At 54.5% G+C, this 24,780-nt stretch overlaps 1 protein-coding gene across 40 annotated transcripts in view; it reads left to right on the forward strand.

Moving 5' to 3' along the window:
* ZNF618 (zinc finger protein 618) overlaps window positions 1-24,780 on the forward strand; it is a 209,949-nt gene that overhangs the window by 138,628 nt on the left and 46,541 nt on the right. For 21 of the 40 annotated variants that reach the window (XR_014302338.1, XR_014302339.1, XR_014302340.1 and 18 more), the window contains exons 3-8: window positions 5,260-5,519; window positions 18,048-18,125; window positions 18,709-18,747; window positions 23,560-23,649; window positions 24,571-24,606; window positions 24,699-24,776. Coding sequence is in view for 34 of the 40 variants with exons in the window: in XM_082697105.1 (XP_082553231.1) it covers window positions 5,260-5,519; window positions 18,048-18,125; window positions 18,709-18,747; window positions 23,560-23,649; window positions 24,571-24,606; window positions 24,699-24,776 (581 nt within the window). In the remaining 6 variants the exon portion in view is untranslated. Of the gene's footprint in view, window positions 1-5,259; window positions 5,520-14,658; window positions 14,755-18,047; window positions 18,126-18,708; window positions 18,748-23,559; window positions 23,650-24,570; window positions 24,607-24,698; window positions 24,777-24,780 lie in introns of all 40 variants that reach the window. The other 19 variants (XM_082697074.1, XM_082697101.1, XM_082697084.1 and 16 more) reach the window with 3 other exon arrangements.

Here is a 24,780-nt window from a genome sequence, read left to right on the forward strand (position 1 = left end):
GGGAGCTTCAACCAGAAACTTGTGCTGTTTCAGAGGCTCTGGGGGAGACCCAATCCTTTGCCTCTTCCAGCTTCTCGTGACCATCGGATTCCTTGCTTTGTGGGCGCGTCGTTCCAGTCTTGGCCTCTGTGGTCATGTTGCCTTCTCCTCTTCAGTGCCTTGTCCCCTGTTCTGCCCGTCATAGGCCCCGTGTGTCTCTTATGTGGATGCTTACCATTGCATTTAGGGCCCACGTAGGTAATTCACCGTGATTCTCATCTTATCCTGAAATTAAATACATCTGCAAGGAGCCTTTCTCCAGTAGATTCTGGGGATTAGGACATGGGGATATCTTGAATAGGGGAGCACTGTTTACCCCACGACAGGGAGATAGAAGCCCATGTATACGTACCTCAGGCTATAAATCAAAGAGGGAGCAGGGGTCTTGGAGCCCCACTCATCGCCACCCTCTTTATTGAGACCTCGAGAGTGCTTTTGACCCACCGCTGTGGAGCCCCTAGGCCCTCAGGGAACACACTTTGAGAGCCATTGCCTTAACGAAGGGTCAGTGCTCTTGGGAAAATCCTTGGGCAGGGACCACTGGGTCTGGCTTCTCCCTTGGGATTCTGGCGTGAGCAGGAACCAGTGGCCACAGACGATATCTACTTACAGAGAAATACCCTTTTTAGTGCCTGACTTTAGATTTTATGTTGAAGTGTGACTCAGGTTAAATATAAAATTCATAGCATATCTTGAGCAACTATTTTGTAGTTATCTATATATAAATCTATTTTACAGCGACACAAATAGAATAGATTATGGAGTGTCAGCATGGAGATAGATTCCGAGTGCTTTTTCACTAATATACCTAATGATTCGTGCTGAGAATATCCAAGGGCTCCACTGTACATTTAAATGGATATAATTAAAATAATGAGCTCTATTTTAAAAAATGATATATGAAAAAAAATTTTTTTAAAGAAGTTAGAAGATGCTACACCACTAATTCAAAGTGATATAAGTACTTCAGTGATTCCATTGTTATTAGGACACCTAATTAAATGCAAAGCACCCGAGAAAAGCAACATTTAGGCTTATAAATCTAAAGCACGAAGCCAGGAAAAGAGAAGTTGCCAGTGTCCTTGGTGCCGCCAAGGCTGGGCGGGGGAGGGGGTGTTGTCCCATTTAAAGGAGAGTCTGTGGGCGACAGGATGGCACACGTGGCTCCCAGTTTAAGAGTCTCGTGTGGGGTCCCAGTGGGTGTTCAGAAAGGGGGTCTAACTCCCCCTTGAGCAAGCTGGGAAGGCTTCCCAAAGGTGGGGGCGTCCCCATGAATTAGTGACAGTGGCATAATGGCAGCTGCCATGCCTGGAAATCTACCCTGCCCGGCTCCCTGGCTCATCTCCCCATCCCCAAGCTGTCAGGGATCATGGTCCTTCTTTAACAGACGAGGAAACTGAGGCTCAGGGAGCCTAGCCCAAGGTCACAGGGTGTATGGATGCCCAGCTTGTCTGATTCTAGCAGCTCCTCCCTCCCACCAGCACATCATAATGCTGGTGGGGTCCTTGAGAGCAGGCGGGGACACTGAGTCCGTTCAGGTGGGATGGACAAGTGCTCATAGACCTCAGGCTCGGCTTCTGAAGGTTGGCAGGGAGGAAGGGGGAGAGTCTGTTCTATTCCCTTCCCTCCTTGTGACCTCAGTTGTCACGGGAGCACAGGCAGGGGACCTGTGTCTCTAGGGGGCCTCTTTGCTGTTCTGGAAGTGCCTTTGCTCTGTCCTTGGGGCTTAACCCTTTGTGCAGTCAGGGTCAGGACGAGCCAGGGCCAAGCCCCCGAGACTTGTGGGCTGGCATTCGGGCCCTGACGGGGTCCCCATGTTCCACGCCGTGCCCTGTGAGCCTTAGGACTAGCAGGGCCTTGTTAGTGTCTGCGTGGTCTCGGTCAGGGAGCAGCAGTCTCAGTAACTGTTAGCAGTCGCCATCCGCATGAGCATCTCTGCTCTGAGTCCCTCTAGACGAGGTCCTGGATCTACATTTTTGCGGTTGAACTTCACGAGACCTTTTGAGTGGATGTGGGGCTCCCCACTTCACTGATGTGGAAATAGGCTCATTCAGGGTCACCAGCCGGGATGCGATCGTGATGGGACCTGAACCCCTGTTGATTTACAATCTCCACAGCCCCTGCAGTGATGTCTGTGCCATGGCAGGCCCTTCCCCTGTGTCCTCTGCATCCTTCCCTCCCTGGCACCGTGTGAGACAGTCGACGTGCGTAAATGTCTCCACGGGTCCCCCGTTCCGGGTCCCTTGCAAACCTTGGCTTGTCTCTGCATCGCGGCGCTGTGGGGCAGGTGCTGTGTTTGTCCCCACTGTAGAGGTATGAAGACTGAGGTGTGGAAGGGAGTTTGGAGTCATTTGCACAAGAACCCAGAGCTTGAGAGCGGCAGTTCTGAGATTGGCTGTGTGACCAACCATCCACCTTCACAGAATCTTCCATCTGAATCCATCATGGCCCCGTTCTTGCCAGGCTATCTGCGCACCTCTGCTCTGGTGCTCCGGTGCTGGGGAGGACCCCCCAGCCCCCAGGATGTCACCTTCTGTAGCTGGCTGGCTGGCAGATTATCTTCCTTCCCTGAAGCCATAGCTCTCCCCTGTTAACTTCTCAGACCCACTGGTCCTGTGGCTCCTGGGGCCTCACTGAGCCTGAGGCTTTTTGGCCCTGTGACAACTATAAAGTGAGGGATGGGTTGTCTTGCTCCCTTCAAAGGGGGCGCTAGTCCTCAGCACGGGGGCTCTAACTCAAGATAGCCCCCTCTGAGGAAGCAGCAGCCAGAAAAGGCAGGCGGCCTGCCTTGCCCTGCTCCCCCACTTACACCTTGGTTCTGAGTCTGTTCTTGATGCAGAAGGTCAGGAGTAGGAGACATGGGGACTGCCCCAGGAGCAGGTGGGCAGGCTTCCCTCTGCAGGTTTCTCCCCTAACCGCAGTGCACCGAGGCTAAGAACCAAGATGCCTGCATCCCATTTTGGTCCCACGTCTTCCTACTTGTGTGACTTGGACCATGTTATTTCTCTCCTCTTCAGTGCCTCCGTTTCTTTTTCTGTAAAACAGATCATCCTAAGGCTTCCTCCGCAGTTGTTCCCAAGCTGAAAAGAAGTCTGTATGTTAGCATAGTCCCAGCCCATAGGAAGCAACTTCAGAGTTTATTAAATCAGTAAAAGAAGTGATCCCAGAGGCGATCGAACCATCCCGATTCAGGTTTCCCTCTGCGGAGAAGGGCAAACGGTCGGACGGCATCAGGTGGCCCTAGTGTGGCTGACACGTCAGGAGGAAGCATCGTTGGGCCCACCGAGTGCTCAAGATGCCGTAACACTTTGTCATTATTAATAATAGCGATGATGGCCGTGTCTCGTTAGCTGTTACAGGCCAGCTGCTGTGGTGCGTGTTCGGTTCGTTGGCTGACATTTCACTGACAGTCCCATTAGCTCCGTTTTGCAGATGGAAAAACTCGGGCTCTAAGGTTAGGCCAGCCGGCTTAGGTGACCCCAGCAAGGAGGTGGCTGATGGGACAGCCCTGGCTTCTGGCTGGCTCCCCCCAGGTTGTGCTTCACGCCAGCTGTCCCATCTGAGTCGTGTGTATTTGCTCGGGCTGCCATCACGGAAGACCGCAGACAGAGTGGCTTGGACAAATGTATCGTCACGTGGTCCTGGAGGGTGGGAGTGTGAGATCGGGGCACCTGCAGTGTGGGTTTTTGACGAGGCCACCTTCTCTCCGTGCCCTCCCATGGCGGGGGGGACCCAGAGCTCTCTCTTCCCTTTCTTCTAAGGCCACAGGTCCATCAGATTATGGTTCTACTTTTTATGGCCTTATTTAACCTTAATTATCTCTTAAAGACCCTGTCTCCAGCTAGAGTCATGGTGGGGCTTAAGAATTCACCATAGGAACTGGAGGTGGGGGGAATACAATTCAGGCCATAACTAACACCTCCCCAGTGCCTTCTCCTGGCTCCCTCCTCGTTAGCTGGGACCCTCCTCCTCTCTTTCTTCCATTCCCCAACCCAAGAGCAAGTTCAGAGCTGGGAGGGACCAAGATTATGAGCAGACTCATGCACTTGGTGACGGATGGAGCCGCTGAGGCCTAGAGCAGAGCAAGGTCTTGTCCAGAGTCCCACAGCAAGCCCACTGCAGACCCAGGGTCTGAACCTGCGTCCCTCCCTCCCAGCCTGGCACCTCTAGTCGGTGTGCTAGTGGGTCTTGCCTGAGCGTGGCTCGAGCCTAGGCCTTAAGGTGCAGTCCATGGAGAGGGCTAGATGTGCAGGGCGGCACCCCCAGCCTGGACTGTGATGTGGTCTCCCCTTTCTCGCGCACCTTGGCTCCTATACCTCAGAGATGGCAGTGGTGATGATGAACCCCCTGCCAAAAGGCCAAGGGGGCCCTTAGGATAGCAGCCCACCGAACCGTCTGCTCGAGAGATGGCAGGGACCCGGCTCCCTGTCACGGCCTTTCTCCCAGTGTCGTGTGTGGGGCTGGACACGTGCCAGCCCTGTTCCGGCCCGCGGTGGGCCCCTCATGAAGGAGGCTCAGTAGTAACCGGGGTCCTGTCCCCCTCTGCACCGAGCTCATGACCTGAAGGATGTCTTCCCATATTTGAAGATCTACCTGGAGGCCAGAGTGTTGGTTCGAGTGGGGCTTTTGGCTTGTAGTGGCCTGTCTGTCTGCCGGGAACTGGGGAGCGTGGATGAACTCTCTAGCCCTTCTGCCAAGGAGGGGAAGGAACAGCACGGGGCACCTTGCACACATCACTTCAACTCTTGATGCTCAGAGTGTTGACTGAAGGTGAGCAGCCCCGGCCTCGGCTGTGTGCTTGTTAGAGAAGCAGACTCTCAAGCAAAACCCCAGACCTGCTGAACCAGAATCGGCATTTTGCCCATATTCTCAGCTGATGTGTATGCGCACTGATAAGAACTGATCCCAGCCATCCAGAGCGGCCCTTGTAGGCCTTTCATAACTCCAGTTAAAAGAGTTTAGCTCTCTTGAGGAGAGCCCAGCTTCCGTTATCTGTAAAATGGGTGGAATTGGAGCCATACTAGTCCAGTGGTTTTCAAACTGTGTTCCTCCGAGCACAGTGGGTTCCCAGGAAGATCGCCGAGGGGCTGCTGTGGGGCTCGTGTGCTTCAGGGTGAGATTCGTAGCTAAACATTTTGCAAGCCCCTGGGCCAGTGGGCTCCCAGGTGGGTCTGGGGGCTGGCTCCGGGTCCACACTGAGCGGACTCTCTTCTCGCCCAGGGAGCGCTTGAAGCGCAGCCAGAAGAGCACCAAGGTGGAGGGGCCAGAGCCCGCGCCGGCTGAGGCCTCGCTGAGTGCCGAGCAGGGGACGATGACGGAGGTGAAGGTGAAGACCGAGCTACCTGATGACTACATCCAGGAGGTGATCTGGCAGGGGGAGGCCAAGGAGGAGAAGAAGGCGGTCGGCAAGGATGGGACAGGTGATGTGCCCGCCGAGATCTGCGTGGTGATCGGTGGTGTCCGCAACCAGCAGACCCTTGGTGAGTGCCTGCCTGAGAGGGTCGGGGCTGGGACCAGGGTGGTCGGAGTCTGAAGAGCAGAGGCCTGCCTCTCCCTAGCTGAGAGAGCCTTCGGTGGCTCCCTGCTGCCTTCAGGGAAGGACCTAGTCTCCTTAGACTTGCCCTTGGCTTGTACAGCCCGGGTCTGGACCGCTTTTCTTTCCACCTGACGTGTCAGAGCCCAGCCTGTGTTTTAAGACTTTGTTCAGGTCAGATGCCTGGACTTTGTATAGGTGTGGTGAACCCCTCATGTTGGGGGGCACCCATGCTCCCCACGTGGGTCTGGCACAGACACATCGCTCGTTGTCCTAAACGCCCGCCTGCGTTTCTTCCTCCTTGGCTTTACCGCGGGCTCCTGAAGGCGGCTTCCACTGCTGTCCTGCTTGGAGCAGGTACCCCGGGCCGGATCACATTGGTGACAGACCAGCACCTTCCCCTGCCCCTTCTGGACTGGGTCAGGCTCAGAGGAGCTCTGTGGAAACGAGCTTTGTAGCAGTCCTTGCTCCCCCACTAGGGGAGTCCCCTCAGAGGCTGCCTGCACCCCTGCCAGGGTCACAGACTCAGATGCCCGTGAGGCCCAGCGCATACATGGAGCGGCTCTGTCCTCCGTGGCTGCGCTAACGAGGTGGGAGACAGGCTCTGTGTGGCCGGATCTCCGTGGACATGCCACAGGCCTGAAATACGACATCTGATGTGAATTCTTTTGGCTTTAGGTGTTCGCGACTAATTTGACTTTTGAAATCTGCCTAACAGAACCTATCTGGGGGTCCGGGTCCTTCCGTGGCACAGGTTGGCAACCCCTGGTGTGTAAAATAAAGTCTGCGGGCCTTACCCTGGCGCCAAGACCTTGCGGGTCTGTTCCCATCCGCACGGTCCTCCCCGTCTTCGACACGCCGCCCCCTCCCTTGCCTCTTTCTGTCCTCTCTGGTCCAGCTCTGGCTCACTTGCTCCAGGCTCCTGGGCTCATGTCCCACGTGTGGCATGCAGGGCCTCGTGTAGAGGTTCCCCTGTGTCTCTGTCCCCAAGTTCATACTCGAGTCCTGTTGCCTCTTCTTCCCAGCTTCCAGGACTCAGCCTCGTCCTCCGTTTCCTGGCTGTTCTCTGTCCGCCCACCTGGGCCATGTGGCATCCTGCAGACAGCCATGCCTTCGTGTCTCTCTGCCCTCACTTGACCTCCACTCTGGCTGCCGGGGGCCTTGGGAAAAACAAGTCATTGACCATGTCACTCTGCTTATAAACTTGGGATTCCCGACTGTGTGTAGGGTCAAGGCTGTAGTATCAAGATCGCCTATAGTCTGATGCCTATTTCTTATTTATGACCTTTTCAGACCTTGCATTCCAGCACACACACTGCCTTTCCACGGCATCTCTTGCCCTTCGCTGGTACTCAGTCCTCTCCCTGCAGTTCCTTTGCCCATGTGCGCATGCCCAGATCCAGCCCGTCTTTCAAGACCAGCTCCAGTGCCACTTCCTCCCAAAAGCCTTCTTGACTTTCTTCTAGTCAGCGTGTTCTATTTCTACCTTGCCCCTCACTTGGGTACTCCCCATGATCTGTTTGAGATTAGAGGGACCTTGTCTGTGCCTACCTCTGCCACAAGACTAGGAGCCCATGGAGGTTGGTGCATCGGGACTGGTCTGATCTGTGTCTCGGGGTTTGCTGCTTCCACCCCACAATGTCCAGCAAGGTACCAGCTTCTAGGGGGCAGTACTGACATCAGTGTCATAACTCTCAGGATGGGGCTAGGTTATGCCCCAGTCACAACAGATCCTGAAAGTAACGAGATCTTGGTAGTTCAGAACCACAAAGGTTTCTTCCTTGGTCACACTGCGTGTACGTTGTAGGTCATCTGGGGCTCTGCTCTGGACCCAGGCTGAAAGCAGCCATTGTGTGAAATGCTGTTGGCCAAGGGACAGAAAGCAAGCAAGCTCTGGAGGGATTCATACTGGCTATTACCTGCTGCAGCCCAGAGGGTTTTTACCCTTTTTTTTTTTTGAGTCAAGTCCCCTCCCTGTCACTGGCTACATAAGTCACATGGCCCTACCCAACCGCAGGTGGCCAGGAGATGTCATCCTCCCACGTGACGGAACTGGGATGACCCAGCAGTACGTGGTGAAGAGCTTGAGTAACAGCCCGGTGCTAATAAGCCCAGGGGAAGAAGGGCCTTTTCAGGAGCCTGTGTCTGGCCTTCCTCCATCAGTATGCGTTCCCTGGGTCTAAGGACAGTGTTAGCCACTAGGGATCTGCCACTGACTCAAGACAGGACGTGCCCTTGCTCACTTGGTTGTGTTTTAAGACTCACTGGACTCAGGAGCTATTTCTGCCTCCTCCCCAGGAGATGCTCAGTGAAGAGCAGGTGAATCTGAATTTTGGGACGGAGCCAGCAGTCGGGGTTCGGTGGGGAAGGCCTAGGGCAGCCATGCTAGCGAATGTTCAGAGGGAGTCTTCCCTGCGCCAGCTGCCGGCCACATATGGTGGTTTCCAGCTCGGTGGCCGCTCAGTGGCAGGGTTCTTGGCTTTGTGGTGCCCTAGTGTCCTCTTCTGTTCAGTGAGGCTCCCCGTCCTGCCCACTCACGGGTGTGCAGATCAAAAGAGGCAATGGAAGAGAATAGCGTTGTGCAAGGGAAATGAGCTCAGGGCTCGGTCTCCGAGTGCATCCAGGCTCTCTGATGTAACAGCTGTGGGACGTCAGGCAGGCTGCTTGACCTCCCTGTGCCTCAGTTCTCAGAACTGCCAGTTCGTGGGGTTGTGCGAAGATTCAGTGAGGTGAGGTCTGTAAAGCCCTCAGCATTGTACTTGGTAAAGACTAGCTTTTATCAGTAGGATTAGTATTGCTCTTCCAGGGAAGAGAGCGCCTCTTTCAAGTACCTCTTCAAGGGGGAAGAGTAGTAATAGTTCCTGCATTTTTCTGAAGCCTAAGAAATAAATACGCCAAGGTGGTGTAGAGAAAGAATAAATGGGCTGGGGAAGCAGTTGGCTCTGGGTGAGGTGTCAGAGGACGTGGGTTCTAATTGAGCCTCCATGGTCTCATCTGAACAGGACAACCTGTGCCGTCCCCGGAGCCCCTGCTAGTGCTGCCTCCCTAGAATCCAGGGACTTTGGGTATATGGTGACATTGCTAAGTAACCTGCTTTTGGTAGATCCTTATTGAAAAAGGACTACCGCCACGGTGGCAAGGGGGAGTGGAGCCACCGTTTTGGAACCCCGAAGGCAGGCAGGGCCTGGACCTTCCCTGTTGGTTATCAAGGCTCATCTTGCATCCGTCGGGGCAGACCTTCCTCCTTGGGGGTGTAGTTTCTGTCAAGGGTCAGGTTCAGAGAAATCTGGCTTGGCCTCAGTACTAGAAAAGAAAAGCATTAAAATAAAAATCGATGTAAGAATTGAACCTTTCAAATTCAGCTGTTCTCAAGATGGCAAGTAGGTTTCATCTTGTGGGCCAAGTCTGAGTAATTGCTGCTGTTTATTAGGGGTTCTGTGTTAAAGGTTCTAAAGGGGCGGCATGATTAAGCATGATCGATTATTAATGTCTGCCACAGATGTGGGAATAGGTATTGGGGCTCTGTCTGCTACGGGTTTGACACCTCTTATCCCCTCATTTTATAAAGGGGCAAACAGAGGCCAACAGAAAGGAAAAGAGTGGTTCCGAGTGGTCCACAGAGCGAATCAGTGGCATTTTCTTCCACTTCGTGAAGGGACTATCCACCTCACAGCGACCCTGTCCCACCTGGAAGGAAAACAAGGAGGGAAAGCACTTCTGGGGATCTGGCCAGGGGCCGAATGCTGATTAGAGCCATCTCTTTAAATGCACCTGTGCCACAGAGGCTGGGTAGCGTGGAGTTAAGGAACATGTTCCCCAGCCGCTTGGCGGGGAAGCATGAAGTTCTGTGCACCCAAGGGCCCCCGGAGTGCCCCGCTCCCCCAACCACACTCAGGGCTCAGAGCCGGCCTCAGTTACTGAATAGAACAGTGTCCCCCGTGGTCACTCAGTGCTGTGCTGTGCGGGAACCTTGCCCCATCCGCAGGTCCTCGCTGGCCCTGTCGCGGCCATCAGACAGTTTCCAGTGGCACAGACCTCACCCAGCGCACTTCCCGTTGGGGAGCCGGGACTTGGACCTGAGGGCGATGGCATCTGGCAGCTTCTCAGGCTGGGAGAGGCGAGGGGCATCAGTGCCCAGGAGGCTGGCTGCCAGGCTTGCAGTGGGGACGGCTGTTTCCCGGCTGCCAGAAGTTCCTGTGCTGAGAAAGCGATCTCTTACTCTTAGAAAGAACGTCACTACCATTGGAGCCAGTGTGGGGGAAACCAGGGGTTTTGAGCCAGAAGTGCTGAGATGATCTTGAACTCGATGACTCTGTTGGATAAAACCAGAAGTGAAAGGAAGTGAGGTCACCGATGGCCTGTGTACACCTGATGGGCTGGCTACATGCACATCTCGGCATAGCAGCCCCGAGGGAGGTTGGATCCACACTTAAGGTTTTGAGAACCCCACGAGGAGTGTTGAACACAGGGTGCTCCCGTTGCTGCCACCTCCGCCCACACTCAGCAGCCGGTGTCGCTGACGGGTCACCAGGGACAGCAGCAGTGTGCCTCTGCGTCCTCCTCAACACAGTCCACCGGACGGCACTGCCAGGCAGCTGGGGTTGAAAAGTAGCAAGCGGAAACCTACTTGCTGTTCTTGTCCTAGATGGTGAAGACAGGGCAAGCTGGGTTTAGAGCAGCCAGGACGTTCAGTCCATGCAGCGTTTCCTGGTTCTGAGAGAGAAGGATGCTCGCATCCCATCTTAGTGGTCAGAATACTGCCCAGCAGTGGGTGCTTGTCTCTGTATGGTGAGACATTGGTCCTTAATTCTGGGGAGCTTACATGTCAGGGGAGCCCAGGGAGAACGGCAGGTGCCTGGAGACCAGTGGTGCAGGAGCCCCTAGAGGGAGCAAGCCAGCCAGTGGGGCCCTTCCTCAGATATGGGGTGTGGGCCAACCAGCTTATTTCCAGCCCCATGGAAGAGCTAAGGGCTCTTTGTCCTGGGGAGAAAGAGAGTGGGGGTGGGGGCCGGTGCTAGGGGTCCAGTGGAGGGGGTGGATAGAGGTAGTCATGACTGGAAGCATTTGAGTAGGAGGGGAAGGAGTGGATGTGCTTCGCCTGGCCCCAACCGGTAAAGGGGCATCACCAGTTAATTCAGCTCACTAACAGGAACCTGTGTGACTGTGGGAACTTTCTGGAACCAGATACAGGCCTGGGAGGGCATGAGTTCTGTCCCGGAAATCACTGGATGGGGTTCAGGAGGCAGAGTCAAGGAGCAGATGGAGGACTGCACGGGTGTTTTTAAGCAGTGAGCTTTGAGCACGGTGGGTAGAGGTGTTTCCATGCCCGCAGGACTGCCCGGGGGAGGTGGCACAGGGGAAGGGGGTGGTGGCTCTGTTGCAGCTCTGCAAGGAGCAGTAGGAGGGCAGGCAGCCATTCAGACCTGGCCACGTGGATTTGGGTCTGTGACAAATGCGGGCAACGGAGGTGCCAGGTCCTGCCCCATATCAGGCCAGCTGATAGTTTCCTGTTTCAGTGGGTGGTTGGCAGGCCTCACCCCGGAGCCTGCCAGAACCAGCCCTCAGCCCTTTGCTGCAGCCGTGTGGGAAGGAGGGGTTCTGGCCACCCTCCCAGGCACGTCTTAGCTCTGCTGCGGGTGGTTCAGGGTGGGAAGGGGTCCTGGGTGGAGGGTCCCCACGGGAAAGGGTCCCTGGGCTGTAAATCCAAGAGTCCCAGCATCTGCCCCGTGGTGGAGTCTCAGATGGGACCCTTAACCTCTCTGAACCGTGCTGTCTTCATAGATTGGTGGGTGTAAGAACGTCTGCCTGTCTTTCCAGGAGGCATGTTGGGGGCACAGGGAGGTAACAGGTATGAAAGTTTTTTACACGGAGAGACAGAAAATGCAAAACAGCTCCCAGCAGTGTTTGCAGGAGCCTCAGGACGTTGGCACATCTGGACAGCCAAGAACCTGACGGGCTGGTGGCTTTCAACTTTTTATGCTCATCCCGTCCTAAAAGAATTCTGAAAAATTGTATATGCTTTCATATTTTCGAGTTGACATTCACATTTTTATCCAAAGTTTAAATAATCGCAAAGGATCTAATTTTTGGAGTATTGTGTAAAAAAAAAAAAGTGTCATTTTTGGAAATGCAACTGTGAAACCACTGTTTTAAACGTATCGGAGAGAATCCAGAGCCACTGCTGTTTAATATCTGCCATCATCCATTTTAAGAACATGCGAACCGGCTCATCTTTAACAGTCAGAAATTTTACATCTTTCCTTTTCTCTCCTTGAACTCATATTTCCAGTCCACTTCCCTCACAGGATTTTATCCTAATGTAATATATTTTTTATGCCTGAGAGTCTTTTATTGATCACTGCTTTATACTCCTCTCCCACAACAAGATGTACATAAATTGAAATAGAAATTTCTAAAAAATTTGTCAGGATCATAAAACTCTATTTTTTTGAAACATTTTTCCCCCCAGCTCGAGTTAGTATTAGTATTAGTCCATTTGTTAAAAACAAATTTGGAATAAACAGTAAACATAAAAATAAAAAAAAATTATTGGAAATGCATCTCTTAATGAAATGCATGGGGCTTTATTTCTTTTTCAATTGCCTCCTGTTTCTATGAATTGATATTTTCTCATTATTGAATGAGGCAAGATTCAGCATTAATTTAACTCCTGGTTTTTGTTGTTGTTGTTTGTTTGTTTGTTTCTGTACATGTAAGTACTTAGAAAGCTTAATCACATAGGTAAAGAACCAGGGATGGATGGAGTTTTGAGCGTCACTCAATGTTTGGAACTCTTCCCAAGTTGTGTGCTGAAAATCGCATGGGGTATGTCATCACACGCTGTTTTTAAGGGTCTCTGTGCTGGTAATTCCATTAGATTCATCTTCCGTTTCGTTGAGAGTAAAGAATTGGAAATCACCCGATTCCCAGAAGGCCTTGTGCCCTGCCATTAGCTTTGGCCCCCATTCTAGGTTCCCTCCTAGACCCCTTTGCTTGGAGCCGTGAGATGGGCAGCCCCCATGGTGGGCACCGTGGTGGGATGGGGGAGTGAGGAATCATCTTGCTTGTAGTGTATCAGGGTGGCAGTGAGGAGACACGTGGGTAGGAGAGCCCGCTGAGTGGGGCCTCCACGCCCCCTGCTGCATCCCTAGCACATTGATTTTAGGGAAGAATATATTTGAAAGTTGATGATTAAGGTATTGATTCTCTTAAAACTACCTGTGCTCACATATCCCCAGGTGATTTGTACTCTACTTGAAAGACCCTGGTCCCAAGGATACTTGGGCTGAGTCCAAGCCCAGAGAGCCTCGGGAAACCCACTTGTCCATGGTTTACCTCTCTGGCTCCCTTGTCCACCAGCACGCCCTGGGGCTCGTTCCTGCGGGGTCCTGGAACCAAGAGAGGTTTCGGGACTCCTTGACACCCCTACCTTCTTGCGTTTTTCCTCTCATTCACCTGCTCCAGATTTCTGCCTCGTTGCATTTTGTGTATCTAGAAAGGTATGTGAGCTGGCCTGGAGCTAGCTGGGTGCACATGATAGGGCTGCGGCTTGCTGCCCTCATTCCTGGTCCTCAGGGGCAGCTTTCTCTGCATTAGCTTCCTGACTTCTTCCCTCCTTGGCCTTAGGAACTAGAGTCCCCCTCCTTGTCCCAACTGACCTCACCTGGTCGGTCCCACACTCTTAGGGAGGGAGCTAAGCCAGGTTGTCTGCCAAGTGCTTCCGGAAAATGCCAGACAGGTTCTGTTACTCAGTGCCTGTGGGTTCTTGCGTCACTAGTGATGGGGTTGGGGAGAAGAGGCTGGGCTGCCGTGTGCTGGCATGCTCTGTCTGCTGCCCCAGGCAGCCGTGAGAGTGGATGGGGGACTCTGGGAGTCCCGCAGTAGGACTGGACGCGGTGGGGCAAGCGGGGGCCGAAGGGGGGGGTCATCTGCCCTGCTGCGCTAGGGGGAGCCCTGGGACTGAGCCCTAGCTCTCTTGGCATCCAGTGATGACTTGGTGTGGGGGCAGCAGAGTGGCTCGGAAGGCCGGCCAGCCATGAGCTGAGTAGCCCCCACCCTGGACCGCCTGGCCCCTAGAACATTCACGCTCATCAGTGAACTGGGTATGGAGTTGTCCCAAGCAGTCCAGGACTTCTGGGAGGATAGAGGATGGGAACGAGACCTGGGTGCCCCGAGTGGATGGTACATTTTAAAAAGCACTGTCTCTTCTCCGGTCTTTCCCAGAGGGGTGGCGATCGCGCACACATGTGCACACAGGCGCTGGATCACCGCTGACCTGAGCCACTCTTACTTACCTCTTCTGAGAAATGGGGATGATAATCATTCTGTCTGCTAGGTGCACAAGGGTGAGCTGAGCTGGCCACGGGGCTGCACCCCTGGCTAGCTTCTGCTTGTGTGTCTGGCTCAGAGGCCAGCTCTGCTGAGACGCAGGGGAGGCTCAAATGAAGTGCATTAAGCACCTATCACTTAGACTGTGGTGGTGACAAAGGACAAGGGTTACTGGGGAGCCCAGCAGAGTGAGGAAGTGTGCCTGGCAGGGAGTCAGTTGTGGGCCCTGGGGCTGTCCAAGCTGAGCATCCCCAGGAAGGCTCGCTAGCGCCCCCCTGTACCACACTGAGGTACTCAGTGACTGTGGGTGGCGAGGGTGGGGGTGGGGGGACGACAGTGGGGCCACAGCATAGGCAGGGCATAGCCTCCCTATAGGGTCATTTTGCTGGAAGGCTTTGGGGGAGTAATATCATAGCCATACAGTGGATAATTTTGTTTTATTTATGTCACGAGCTAGAATACAGAGAAAACATCAAACTTCAGGGGGATTTGGGCCTGTGGCTGCTGCTTTCTGCCATAGCCCAGCCTTCCAGGGCAGGTGTGCTGCCCCTTGGGCAGAACAAGTTCTCCAGTAAAAAAGGAGACCGTATGATTTTGGTCGCCCTCCTGTGTGTGGATGGAGAAACCAAGGCCCCCGGCCCCAGCAGCTCAGGTGACTGGCTTTCCTGAGATGTGGGGCACCCCCCTCACCTGGCTCCTTCCGCACCTCCCAGCACCCCCAACTTCAAGGGCTCTTTCTGATTTCTTACGTAATTCAGATGGAAAAGCGCCCGAAAGCAGCCCCCACGGTGGATCGGTGCGAAGCCGCTATTCAGGGACCTGGATTTTTGACCAAGCGTTGAGATACACATCTGGTACGTGAGGGCCGAGGGACAGGAGGACCTGATCGGGGCCAGTGTGAGGGTGGGGCGTGGCCAGACAGGGCCGTGTGGGGCCACACTCATCTGCCCTGTTGCTGCCAGAGGGCAGCACATCTGAGCCTGCCAGGGGCTTGGAGGACTTGGCCATTGGAGGGATGCCGGCTTGTGGAAATCGGCAAGTCCAGAACACCAGGACCATTCTGGCAGTGCCTGCTGTGGGCAGCAACTTTGAAACAAGCCAAGGCTATATAAAGGAGTCCTGTGGCCAAGTGTTTTGGAAGGGCTGGGGTTAAACAGGGTTCCTGTAGGACATCTTCCCAAGTTCCCTCTGTGCCCCACCTTCCCAAGACGACCGTGCCTCCCACCAGCTTAGCTTCATTATGGGTCTCTTTTTCCTGGACTGTGTTCTGGAAGTTGGGCTCTGAAGAACTCTGGAACATGCGGATAATGACAGCGGCTGTGCTGTGCTGAGTGCCTGCTTTGTACTCTGTATTACTGCTCACAAGCGCCCCCTTGAGGTGGGTACCATTTTCCTGTGCTTAGAGAGGAAGCCTGAGGCACGAGTGTTTTGGGACCCATGGCTGCTTAGGTGGTGAGCCTGGATTTGAAGCGGGTGTGCTGTCACCACCGCAGTGGGCTGCCGCTCTGGTGCGCTCTCCCCTGGCCGTGGCCCCTAGCCCCCAGCCACCTGAGCATCCAGCCCCTCTGCAGACAGAGCACCTGAAGCCTGGGTCTTAGAGTGAGTGAGAGACAGGCAGGACCTTGGGAGGCGATTCTAAGACTCTGTGCATGGGGCAAGGGGCCCCCACTCTGCCCTGGGGAGCCAGGAGAGGGTACAAGACTGATGGCTACACCCCCCTGTTACTCTGTGTGGGTTGAGATCCAGGAGCAAGGCGTCAAGGATCCTCAGCTCACTCTGTGGGTTGAGGGGAAAATCCCGTGAAGCTGGGAGGAACCTGGCCTGGTTATCCACAGGATGAAGTAGATGGGCAAGTTGGGGGACCCACTGCAGCATGTACTTATTACACAGTTTGAGAGTCCTGAGGTCACTGACGATAGGGGTGAAACTGAGGCCCAGGTCTGTGGCCAGAGAGGGGACAGGACTGGGGCACAGAGACTTCATCTGGAAGAAGGTCAGATCTGAACCAAGTTTTACCTGTTGTGGCCTCAAGTCTTCTGGGGCGAGAGTCCACTTTCCCTGGATGCCTTCCCTTCCGTCTTCCCTTTACTTCGGCCTCCTGCTTGTTCACCCCCATGACCTTGGCCCCTCGCTGTGGCCACATCAGGGTCCTGCACCGTGCCCACCAGGTTCAGTACTTCACTGTCGTAACCCTGTCACCCTGCCTGTCCTCTTGGCTAGTGGACTGTTTCTCTTTCCTGTCACAGAGGGCGCTGATCACGCATGGACTTGCTCGTGGTTGGGGCTTTGGTGCCAGGCGCAATGAAGGTGTTCCACAAATTCTCAGTTGGTTGAAGGAGAATTGGCAAAAACTGCTGAAGAGTGGGTAGAGGCACGGGAAGGGAGTCAGGGTCATTATGACTCGGTGACAGATGAGTAGAACGGCAGGACTCCGTGGATTTATTGAGCCCCATTGCGTGCCGATCAGTAGACTAAAGACAAATACCCAGTCTCATCTTTGCCCTCCCCGTATTTGTATTTTTTCCTCTGTGAGACAAGGGTAACACGTATAAAACCAGTGGGTAACAGGCCGCTAGGTTCCACGCTGGTGTTGGGATGACACCGTCCCCTCTATGACCCACAGGGGTAAGGCGGCGAGGCCACCTGTGTGACAGCCGGCTCACAGGATGTGTCTTGTTAGTCCTGATCGTGGTGTGAGACGTAGGGGTCACCATCCTGGGTTACAGGAGAGGCCGCTGCGGCTCTGACTGGAAAAAGGGGTGTGCCTGCTGTCCGCTGGGGGCCGTGGCAGAGCTGAGTGCACCTTCTGACACCAGGCTCGGTGCTCCTCAGACTTAATCTGGTACCTGGAATTTGCGCCTGGTATACAGGCCTCTGCTCCCAGGAGAGGCCAAAGGCAGTAAGAGCTGGTGATGCGGGCGCTCCCTGAACCCCTGGGCTTATGCATTATCCACTTTTCCCGTCAGGAACAGAGGCCCAGCCAGGGTCTTTCTTATTCTAGAATCAGTGGTTCCTGAACCTGGTTGCTGGTCTGCTCAGAATCCACGGAGGCACCTGTTTGTAAAAGGCAGATTCCTAGGCCCCTAGCCCCAGCCATTTTAGGGCACTGACCCTGGCATGGGGCCAGGGCCTCTGTGTGGTGCAAGCTTCCTGACCATTCTATTAGGAAGGGTGCGGCCCAGCCTCCGGTGGCAGCGGGCGTCTTTGAGGGATGAGCCGGGCCTCCTCTCCTAGGGCCCCTGCCGGGCTGGGTCCGATGGGCTCTGCCTGACCCCCTTCTGTGGGCCTTCCGTGTGTGCTCTGTATGGGTAGGCTCTGCCTTGACCTATCTGAAATGCCTATTGGGAACTCAGCCATTTCAGTCCCAGCTCCTGGGAGAAGGGGCCAGCAGAGGACCAGAGTCAAGTAGTTACACCCTGTTCGTCTCTGTATGTCTGAGAGAACAAGAAAGCTTCTCAGTAGATTGCGGTGGCGGGGGGGGGAGGGTTCTCTCCCCGTAGGGCACATCTCTAATAGGGCTGGGCACGTCCTGAGAGGAGTATAGGGCCACTCTGTAAGGTAGGTGCTTATAGCCCCATTGGACAGATGAGCAGACTGAGGTTTAATGTGTCTAAGGGAATTACCTAGGGCATGATGCTGGTAAGTGGCAAAACAGGGACAGGGATCAGATCGTCTGGTTCAAAGACTGTCCTCTTAATCTCTGTACCATCCCGGCAAGGAGGAGAGGTAAAAGTTACTCAAGTGTGTGTTGATTTCTTTCCTTGGATGCAATCAATATATTCCTTATTTTGAAAGAGCACTTGAAGGTTCATTTCCTTCTTCCTCCCAAGGAGTAAGTTTAAGAAAGAGTTGTCTTCTCCATTTCACAGATTTGGAAACTAAGGCCCAGAGATGGGAAGCGACTTCCCTGAGGTCACTTAGAGAGTTGGGGGCAGAAACTTGGAACTAGACCCCGGGCTCCTGACTTCTGGCCCGGGGCTGTGTCTGCTGGTCCTTGCTGTGTGTTTGCTTGTCGGGGCTAATACAGCCCACGGGACGTGGTGCCCCACTGGTCGTGGAGTTCGTGATCCTTGGGGGCATTCCTGGGACCTCATAGTTGCACATATTGGGCACTTACTGACCTGTCCCTCCCTTTCTTGTTTTCCAGGATCCTATGAGTGTGGAATTTGTGGCAAGAAGTATAAGTATTACAACTGTTTCCAGACCCACGTCCGGGCACACCGAGGTGAGGGGTGTCCCGGGAGCAGAGAAGGAGGCCACACCTCCCCATTCCCTTCCTGGCCTGATGATGACTGGACTGTAGGCCCCCCCGCCCACCCAGAGCTCCAGTTCTCTCCCACTGTGTGCCGTAGGATGGAGACCCAGGTGGAGAGAAGAGGCCTCCTTATGTGGGAGAGCACACAGGGCCGGTGGGGGGTTGGGAGGACATGCCACCAGCCTTCTGCTCCACGTGGGTCTTCTTTCTCCCAGGATGCATCAGGGCTGCCTGGAGGAGGTGGCCTCTGCAGGGAAGGTGCTCCCATGTCCTCTCGTATGCTCTTCTCAGTTCCCCGGCTTTGGGGTCGGGGCACTGTCTCCATTCTGAACATGAGAGGCTGAGGGGACAGGACAGATGGTGCCAGGGAGGATAGCCAATGGGTCCGGGGCTGATGGCCGGTGCATAGGGAAAGGGCTGTGAACAGGCACAGAGTGTCGTGGGCACGCTGTGCTGGGGTCACTGTCTTCCCCCTAGTCCCTCATGCTCTTTGGCACCGGCCTCACGGGGGGTCCAGTCTGTTCACTTCCTTCTCATTTTCTCTCTCATGCAGACACTGAAGCCACCTCAGGGGAGGGAGCCTCCCAAGGCAGTGAGTATTTCCCCCTTGTTCTTTCCCCCTCAGGACTGTCCTAAGGGGCCTGTGGGAGACAACTTGGCTGTGGTTCAGGCTTTGGGGCCAGAGGGTCTTCACATTGGAGGATGGAACCTCAGAGCAGCCTTTCCCAAATGTGTTCGTGGCACGCGTCCTGCGGAAGCTACCAGGTGTTTTGTCAGTAACGGGTTCTCTGGCCCGAGTTCTTGAGTTCCTGAGCCTTGAGTTCTGCCAAGATGAACATACTTCTTTGTCGTAGACTCCTCAGGGCCCCTCACGGGCAAACTCAGTGCTGGTGTTTGGGAAATGCTAGTTCGAGTCTTTATCTCATGGGCACCCATGGGCGCTCCTCTCTGGGTGCCCCCCCTCCCCAGTCTGGGCTGCACAAGGCCTTGCCGTCTGAGGACCGGGTTCTGCTTGCCCTCCCCCAGATCGAAACCCATGGGCCTCAGAAAAGCCAGATGGGCGTAGGCTGGGGTGGAACTTCTCCCCGCCCAACGAGCCTGAGCTCCACAACCCAGACTTTCCACTTGCAGGTGTATCCCCAACAGAGCTGTGTGCCACATGTCCACCAAAAGATGGGAAGTGGATATTTTCTTTTTAAGATTTTTATTAAAGAGCGTGCAAGCATTAGCAGTGGGAAGGGGCAGAGAGAAGCAGACTCTGCTGAGCATGGAGCAGGGAGCTGGGAGCCTGATGCGGGGCTCAATCCCAGGATCCCAGAATCATGACCTGAGTCGAAGGCAGGTGCTCAACCAGCTGAGCCACCCAGCTGCCCGGGAGCTCGCCTATTCTTAGCAGCACTGTTCGTAACAGCCCCAGACTGGAAACCACCCAAGTGCCCAGAGTTCGGTGAACGGACAAATCACTTGTGGTGTGCTCATGTGAAGCAGCAAAAAGGAAGGATGTACGGCTACTCCCAGCGACGTGGATTACACACAAACAGAACCGTTAGCCAAAGGAGCCCAGCACAAGAGCCCCTCCTCTAAGATCTCTGTACAGGAAGTACAAAATTGGGAAAGTGATTCATGCTAGCCTTGGGAAGGGGTTTCTGGGCACTGGTGACACAGGTGTTTCTGGTTTATGAAAATCAAAGGAGCTGAACAGCTTTCTGTCTCAGGGTCAGCAGACTTTTTTGTAGGGACCAGATAGTCAATATTTTAGACTTTGCAGGCCAGACATCTCTGTCCCCACCACTCAGCTCTGCCATGTACCCCTGAACATAGTCAGAGATGATACAGAAGCAAACTTTGCACCAAAACAGAGGGTGGGCGGGCCGTGATTTGTCAACCCCTTTTCCTCTTGCTGCAGAAGGTCTTTAAAAATAATAAATACGCCCCCTCCCCATATCCCAAACAAAGCCGATTGAGGACGTGTGTGGGTCAATGAAAGGCCTTAATTGTACTAGGTCCAAAAAGCATTTCTTCTGAGGCCCTTTCCCAGCCACTCTCTCCTTGGATTCCCGTATCATGTGAGAGGCAGGCGGGGCTGAGGCTCAGCTTCTGTGTTCTAGACATTCTGAGGCTCCGGCCCAACACCTGCCTGAGGACCCTGGCCCGGGGGCCGTGTAGGCCTGCCCCTCTTACCTGAGCCCTGCTGCAGTCTGGCCCCTGGCTCCCTTCTCCTTCAGAAGCTTCCTTCTCACCCGGCTCCCGTGGTTTGCCTGTGGTCAGCCACACATTTAAAGATCTTCTGTATTTATCGTTTCTTCCTTGGCTATTCTGGGCCCCTGGCCTCTCGGGCAGCCCCTCAATGATCCATTGTGTTCTGTCTGGCTTCCTTGGCTCCCAGAGGATGTAGAGGACTCTCGTTGGGGGTATTTTTAGTCTTTCCATCACTTTCGCCTTCCTGCCTAGGGAGTTTTCTCCCCATGGCCACTGTGCTTTATTTTGTTCTCAGTTGTGCATCCCCACCCTGACCCAAGCCAGCAGCGCCTGGTCAGAAGGCCTGGTGTCCTCGCACACCGGCCTCATGACAGGAGCCTGACCATGGAGTCCTGGAGCCAAAAGCATTGCGTCCAGAATACCAGATCCAGCCTACCCATTTCACAGATGAGGGCATTGAGTCCCAGAGAGAACTCCTGCAACTTGTTAGTGGTTCAGGTGGGCCTAGAAACCAGGCCTCCCTCCTTCTAGTCCAGAGTCTTTCATTTAGTTATTAGAAAAATTGTGCACTCTGAAAGGGAGGCCCATACCCATTCACCCATCTCTTAGCTGAGAAAATAAATGTTGACGCCACATCCGGTTCTCTTGCTGCTGTTACATTGATTCCCTTTCCAGAACAGTATTAGGTGCCATTACCTACTATCTGTTGTTTGTGAGGCATTGTCCTGGCTCATTCTTTATTCCAACTCTGGGAGTTGAAGGGACCGTCATACCCATTTTGCAGATGACCGAGGTGCAGCAGTTAGGGAGCATGTCCAGCATTAGTCACACTGTAGTCACACTGGTTTGGTGGCCAAGCCAGGCTGGAGTCTGGCAGCCTGACCCCAGAGCCCATCTCCTCGGACTGCTGCTCAGTGCCGTTCCTAGAGACGCTGAGCTCTCTTGGAGGCTCAGAAGTTGTGGTTTCATTGACAGAAAATCATTTTGCTTTTCTTCCTCTGGGGATAACTCTCTTGTCCTAATCTACTCCTGCCTTAGGTGGGCCCAGGAACGTGGTCCCCATGCACATTGAGAAGGAGGTGTGGGGTGGGATTCTGAGAACCCCTAACACTTCCCGCTGAGAAGGAGGAGCAGGGTGACGGCACTTCTTGGTGGCAGAAAGCTAGGGGTTCTCTTTTTCTTGGAGGTGGTGGGGGGCGCTCTGTGAGCAGAGGTGAGACACGTGCTCCCAGCAGCTGTGGAGGGCAACCAGCACTGTCCAGTGGGGGAGAGGCATTTCAGGGGCAGGATCCCGTCCGGAGCCAGACCCTGGACAGCCTTGACTTCTTCAGCTGTATTCCCTGGTATCCACCGCTGAGAGAGGATTCAGGTCTAGATGGGACATCATGGGGCATGAGGTGGTGGTTATGGTCTAGGCCGGATTGAAGCTGGAGCCAGGCTTGAAGCCTAGAATGGGCAGCCTGGAAGAGGCCGTGGAAGTCAGCTCATTACCACCCTCCCATCCCTCAGATAAGGAAGGGGGAGAAGAAGGGAAGCTGAATCTCGAGGTGGGGTCAGCACTTGCTGACAGTGTGGGTGAGGCAGAGCAGGACCAGGCCTCTCTTCCTCCAACCCCGCCTTCTCCTCCCCCACCACTGCCCAGCTGGTTCACGGGTAGGCATGAGGGTGGCAGGACCCGGTCCCCAGGCCTTCAGGACTGTGTGTATTGACACTGCGTGCCTCTCTTGGACCAGTTAGTCTGTGTGGCCCTGGCACCTGACGGGACGTTGAGAGCCTGCAGGTATAGTGTGGAAGAGGTAGAGGGCAGAGGCAAGGAGAAGGCTGACGTCATTTGTGCCCCTAAGTTCAGCTAAGCAGGGACTAGAAACCTTCCTGTACAATTGCCTGGCACTGCAGCCTCCAGATGGAGGTAGTCCCATCAAATCCCGTGTTTGAGTGCTGGGGAGTAGAAGATGGGTAGGAAGGCTGGTGCCTCAGTCAGGAGCGCAAGGTGGCCTGTGCGGACCAAGAAAGGACACGTGCCCTGACTTCGCTATGGCATGGATTGAAGTGAATATTTGAATCTTGGTCATTCCTCACCCCACTCTGCAGCCTTGAGCAAGCCATTCCGTCCCCCTGGGCAGGGCCTCATCAGGAAGATGGGGTTGAATGGGGCATCTCTAGATCTGCCCAAGGAATACACACGGGAGGTCCATGCTGGTGCGGGCTGAGAGCAATGCCATGAGAGAGTCTGTCTGGCCTCAGAATTTGGATAGACCTGGGATCATCCAAACTCTGGCCCAGTGTTCGTTACCTCTTGCTGTATAAGTTTCCCGAGAACTGAATGATGTAAAGAAATGCTGGTTTTCTTGGGTTATGTAGTCAGACCTCAGGTGTGGTTTTTCTGGGTCCTTCGGCTGTGGGTCTCCTGAGGCAGGGGAGGTGTTGGTCAGGGCTGAGGCGCCTCTCAGGGCTCAGCCAGGGAAGGAGATGCTATCGCACTCCCGTGGCTGTCACTAGACGGGGTCTTTCCCAAACTGTGGGGCTGAGGACCTCACTTTTCCCACCTGGCTCACACTCTGGGCAGCGAGATGGAAGTCACAGTCTTCTGTAAGTGAATCTCAGAAACGACATCCCATCACTTTGTCGCATTCCCTTCATTAGAAGCAAGTCACTAGGCCCAGCTGAGGCTCAGAGTGAAGGGATCACGTCGGGTGTGAACGCCCAGAAGCCAGGGTCCTTGGGAAGCTGCCTACCACAGGCCCTCCTGGCTATGGGGCTTGGGTTGGGTCCCTTCTGACCCTGCATCTACATGTGTGTTCAGGGGGTTACTGCTCAGTCACAAGGACTAATGGAGGAAAGGCAGAAGAAGTGCCTGGCCTGACCCCTTGCACGTGCAGTGCCCAGGAAGTAGTGACTGCAGTGACAGTTACTCTCATGTAACCTCGAGAAGGGAGATGGGGCCCGGCCCTTAGGCATTTGGTTCTCACAGAGTGGGTTTGGGGGCTTGGTTGAAGGTGGTTTCCAAGCTCTCCTATCTCCTTGTGTAAAGAACCCCTAACACTCCCAGGAGTGTGATTATCCAGGGGGCACCAGTTGGGGCTGGTGTGGGCTGGTCCCATGTTGGTTCCTAAGGCAGATGAGCTAGCGCTCCCCCCCCCCCCCAAATCCCCATCCCATGTGACCGAAGCCCTGGTAACTGCTTGTGTCTTTCCATCCCCCACAGACAATTTCAGGTACACGTGTGACATCTGTGGGAAGAAGTACAAGTACTACAGCTGTTTCCAGGAGCACCGGGACCTGCACGCCGTGGATGGTGAGTCGTGCCCCTGGCTCCGAGGGAGGAGAGTCACGTGAGGAGGAGCGCCCATCCCGTCCCCCATTCCCCACCCCCACCCCCCAGCACCAGGGCTGCTCACCTGGCTCCTCCCAGCCCCCAGGTGTCCCCTCTCTGCTCCCACCCAGAGGAAGGTCAGGCAGCAGCCAAGACCACGAGGGAAGTGACCAACCCTCGAGGATTCTGGGAGAGAGAATGTCCCCATCATATTCCATATATTCTGATTAGGGTAGTCCAAGTGAAATTGCCATTTTTGTAGGTCAGAATTTGTCGAATTTTAGCAATTTCATATAGATGCATTTTACAATTTCATACTGAGTAGTCATATGCTCTGATGAAATTAAACCAGTTTTTTAAAATGAATGATGGTATTTTAGTGTCTTAGGTTATAGAGTTAGAAATTAGAACAATAAATTTAGGTAATTTATTTTTAGAATCTCAATCCCAGAAATAGGGTCTTGGACCTGGAAAGAGTGGAGGGGGCTCCTTCTCCAGCCCTGCACCCCGGCCTGTCACGGGCTGTGACAACCAGGCCCGGCTGCCCATTGCCACTGGCTTGTTCTTCTCATCCCCTCTTTGTCTCCTAACTGGTCTCTTCCTCGTTTTCTCCTGTCCTGGCCCCTTGAGTGGCTGCCAGCGATCCAGAAACTGGCTGGGCAGAGAGCCTGCCTTCCTCTGGGCTGGTCCCCAGCCCATGGGGAGGGCGAGGAATGGAGGCAGAAGCTGCATCCTGGTTGAGCTGTGCCTTCCTGTGGCCCCTGGTTTTCATGCTGGCCATGGTGCCTCTCCTGGGTCCCAGAGAGGCTGGGAGCATTGGGCAGAGGCCGCTGTGGACAGGGACTAACAGGGCTCCTGTTTCCTTCTTTCCTTCTGCGGCTGCTGCCTACCGCCTGGGCGCAGTGTTTAGTGTGGAAGGGGCCCCCGAGAATCGGGCAGGTAAGTCCTTGGTGACTGCCCACCTCCCTGTCCCTGGCTGGGCTCAGGGGACCTGGTTACCAGGGTGCTAAGGGCTATGTGTTCTCCCACAGACCCCTTCGAACAAGGCGTTGTGGCTACTGATGAGGTGAAGGAGGAACCTCCGGAACCATTCCAGAAAATCGGGCCAAGTAT

The sequence above is a fragment of the Mustela nivalis genome (assembly GCF_964662115.1).
Source record: "Mustela nivalis genome assembly, chromosome: 13".
NCBI lineage: Eukaryota > Metazoa > Chordata > Mammalia > Carnivora > Mustelidae > Mustela > Mustela nivalis.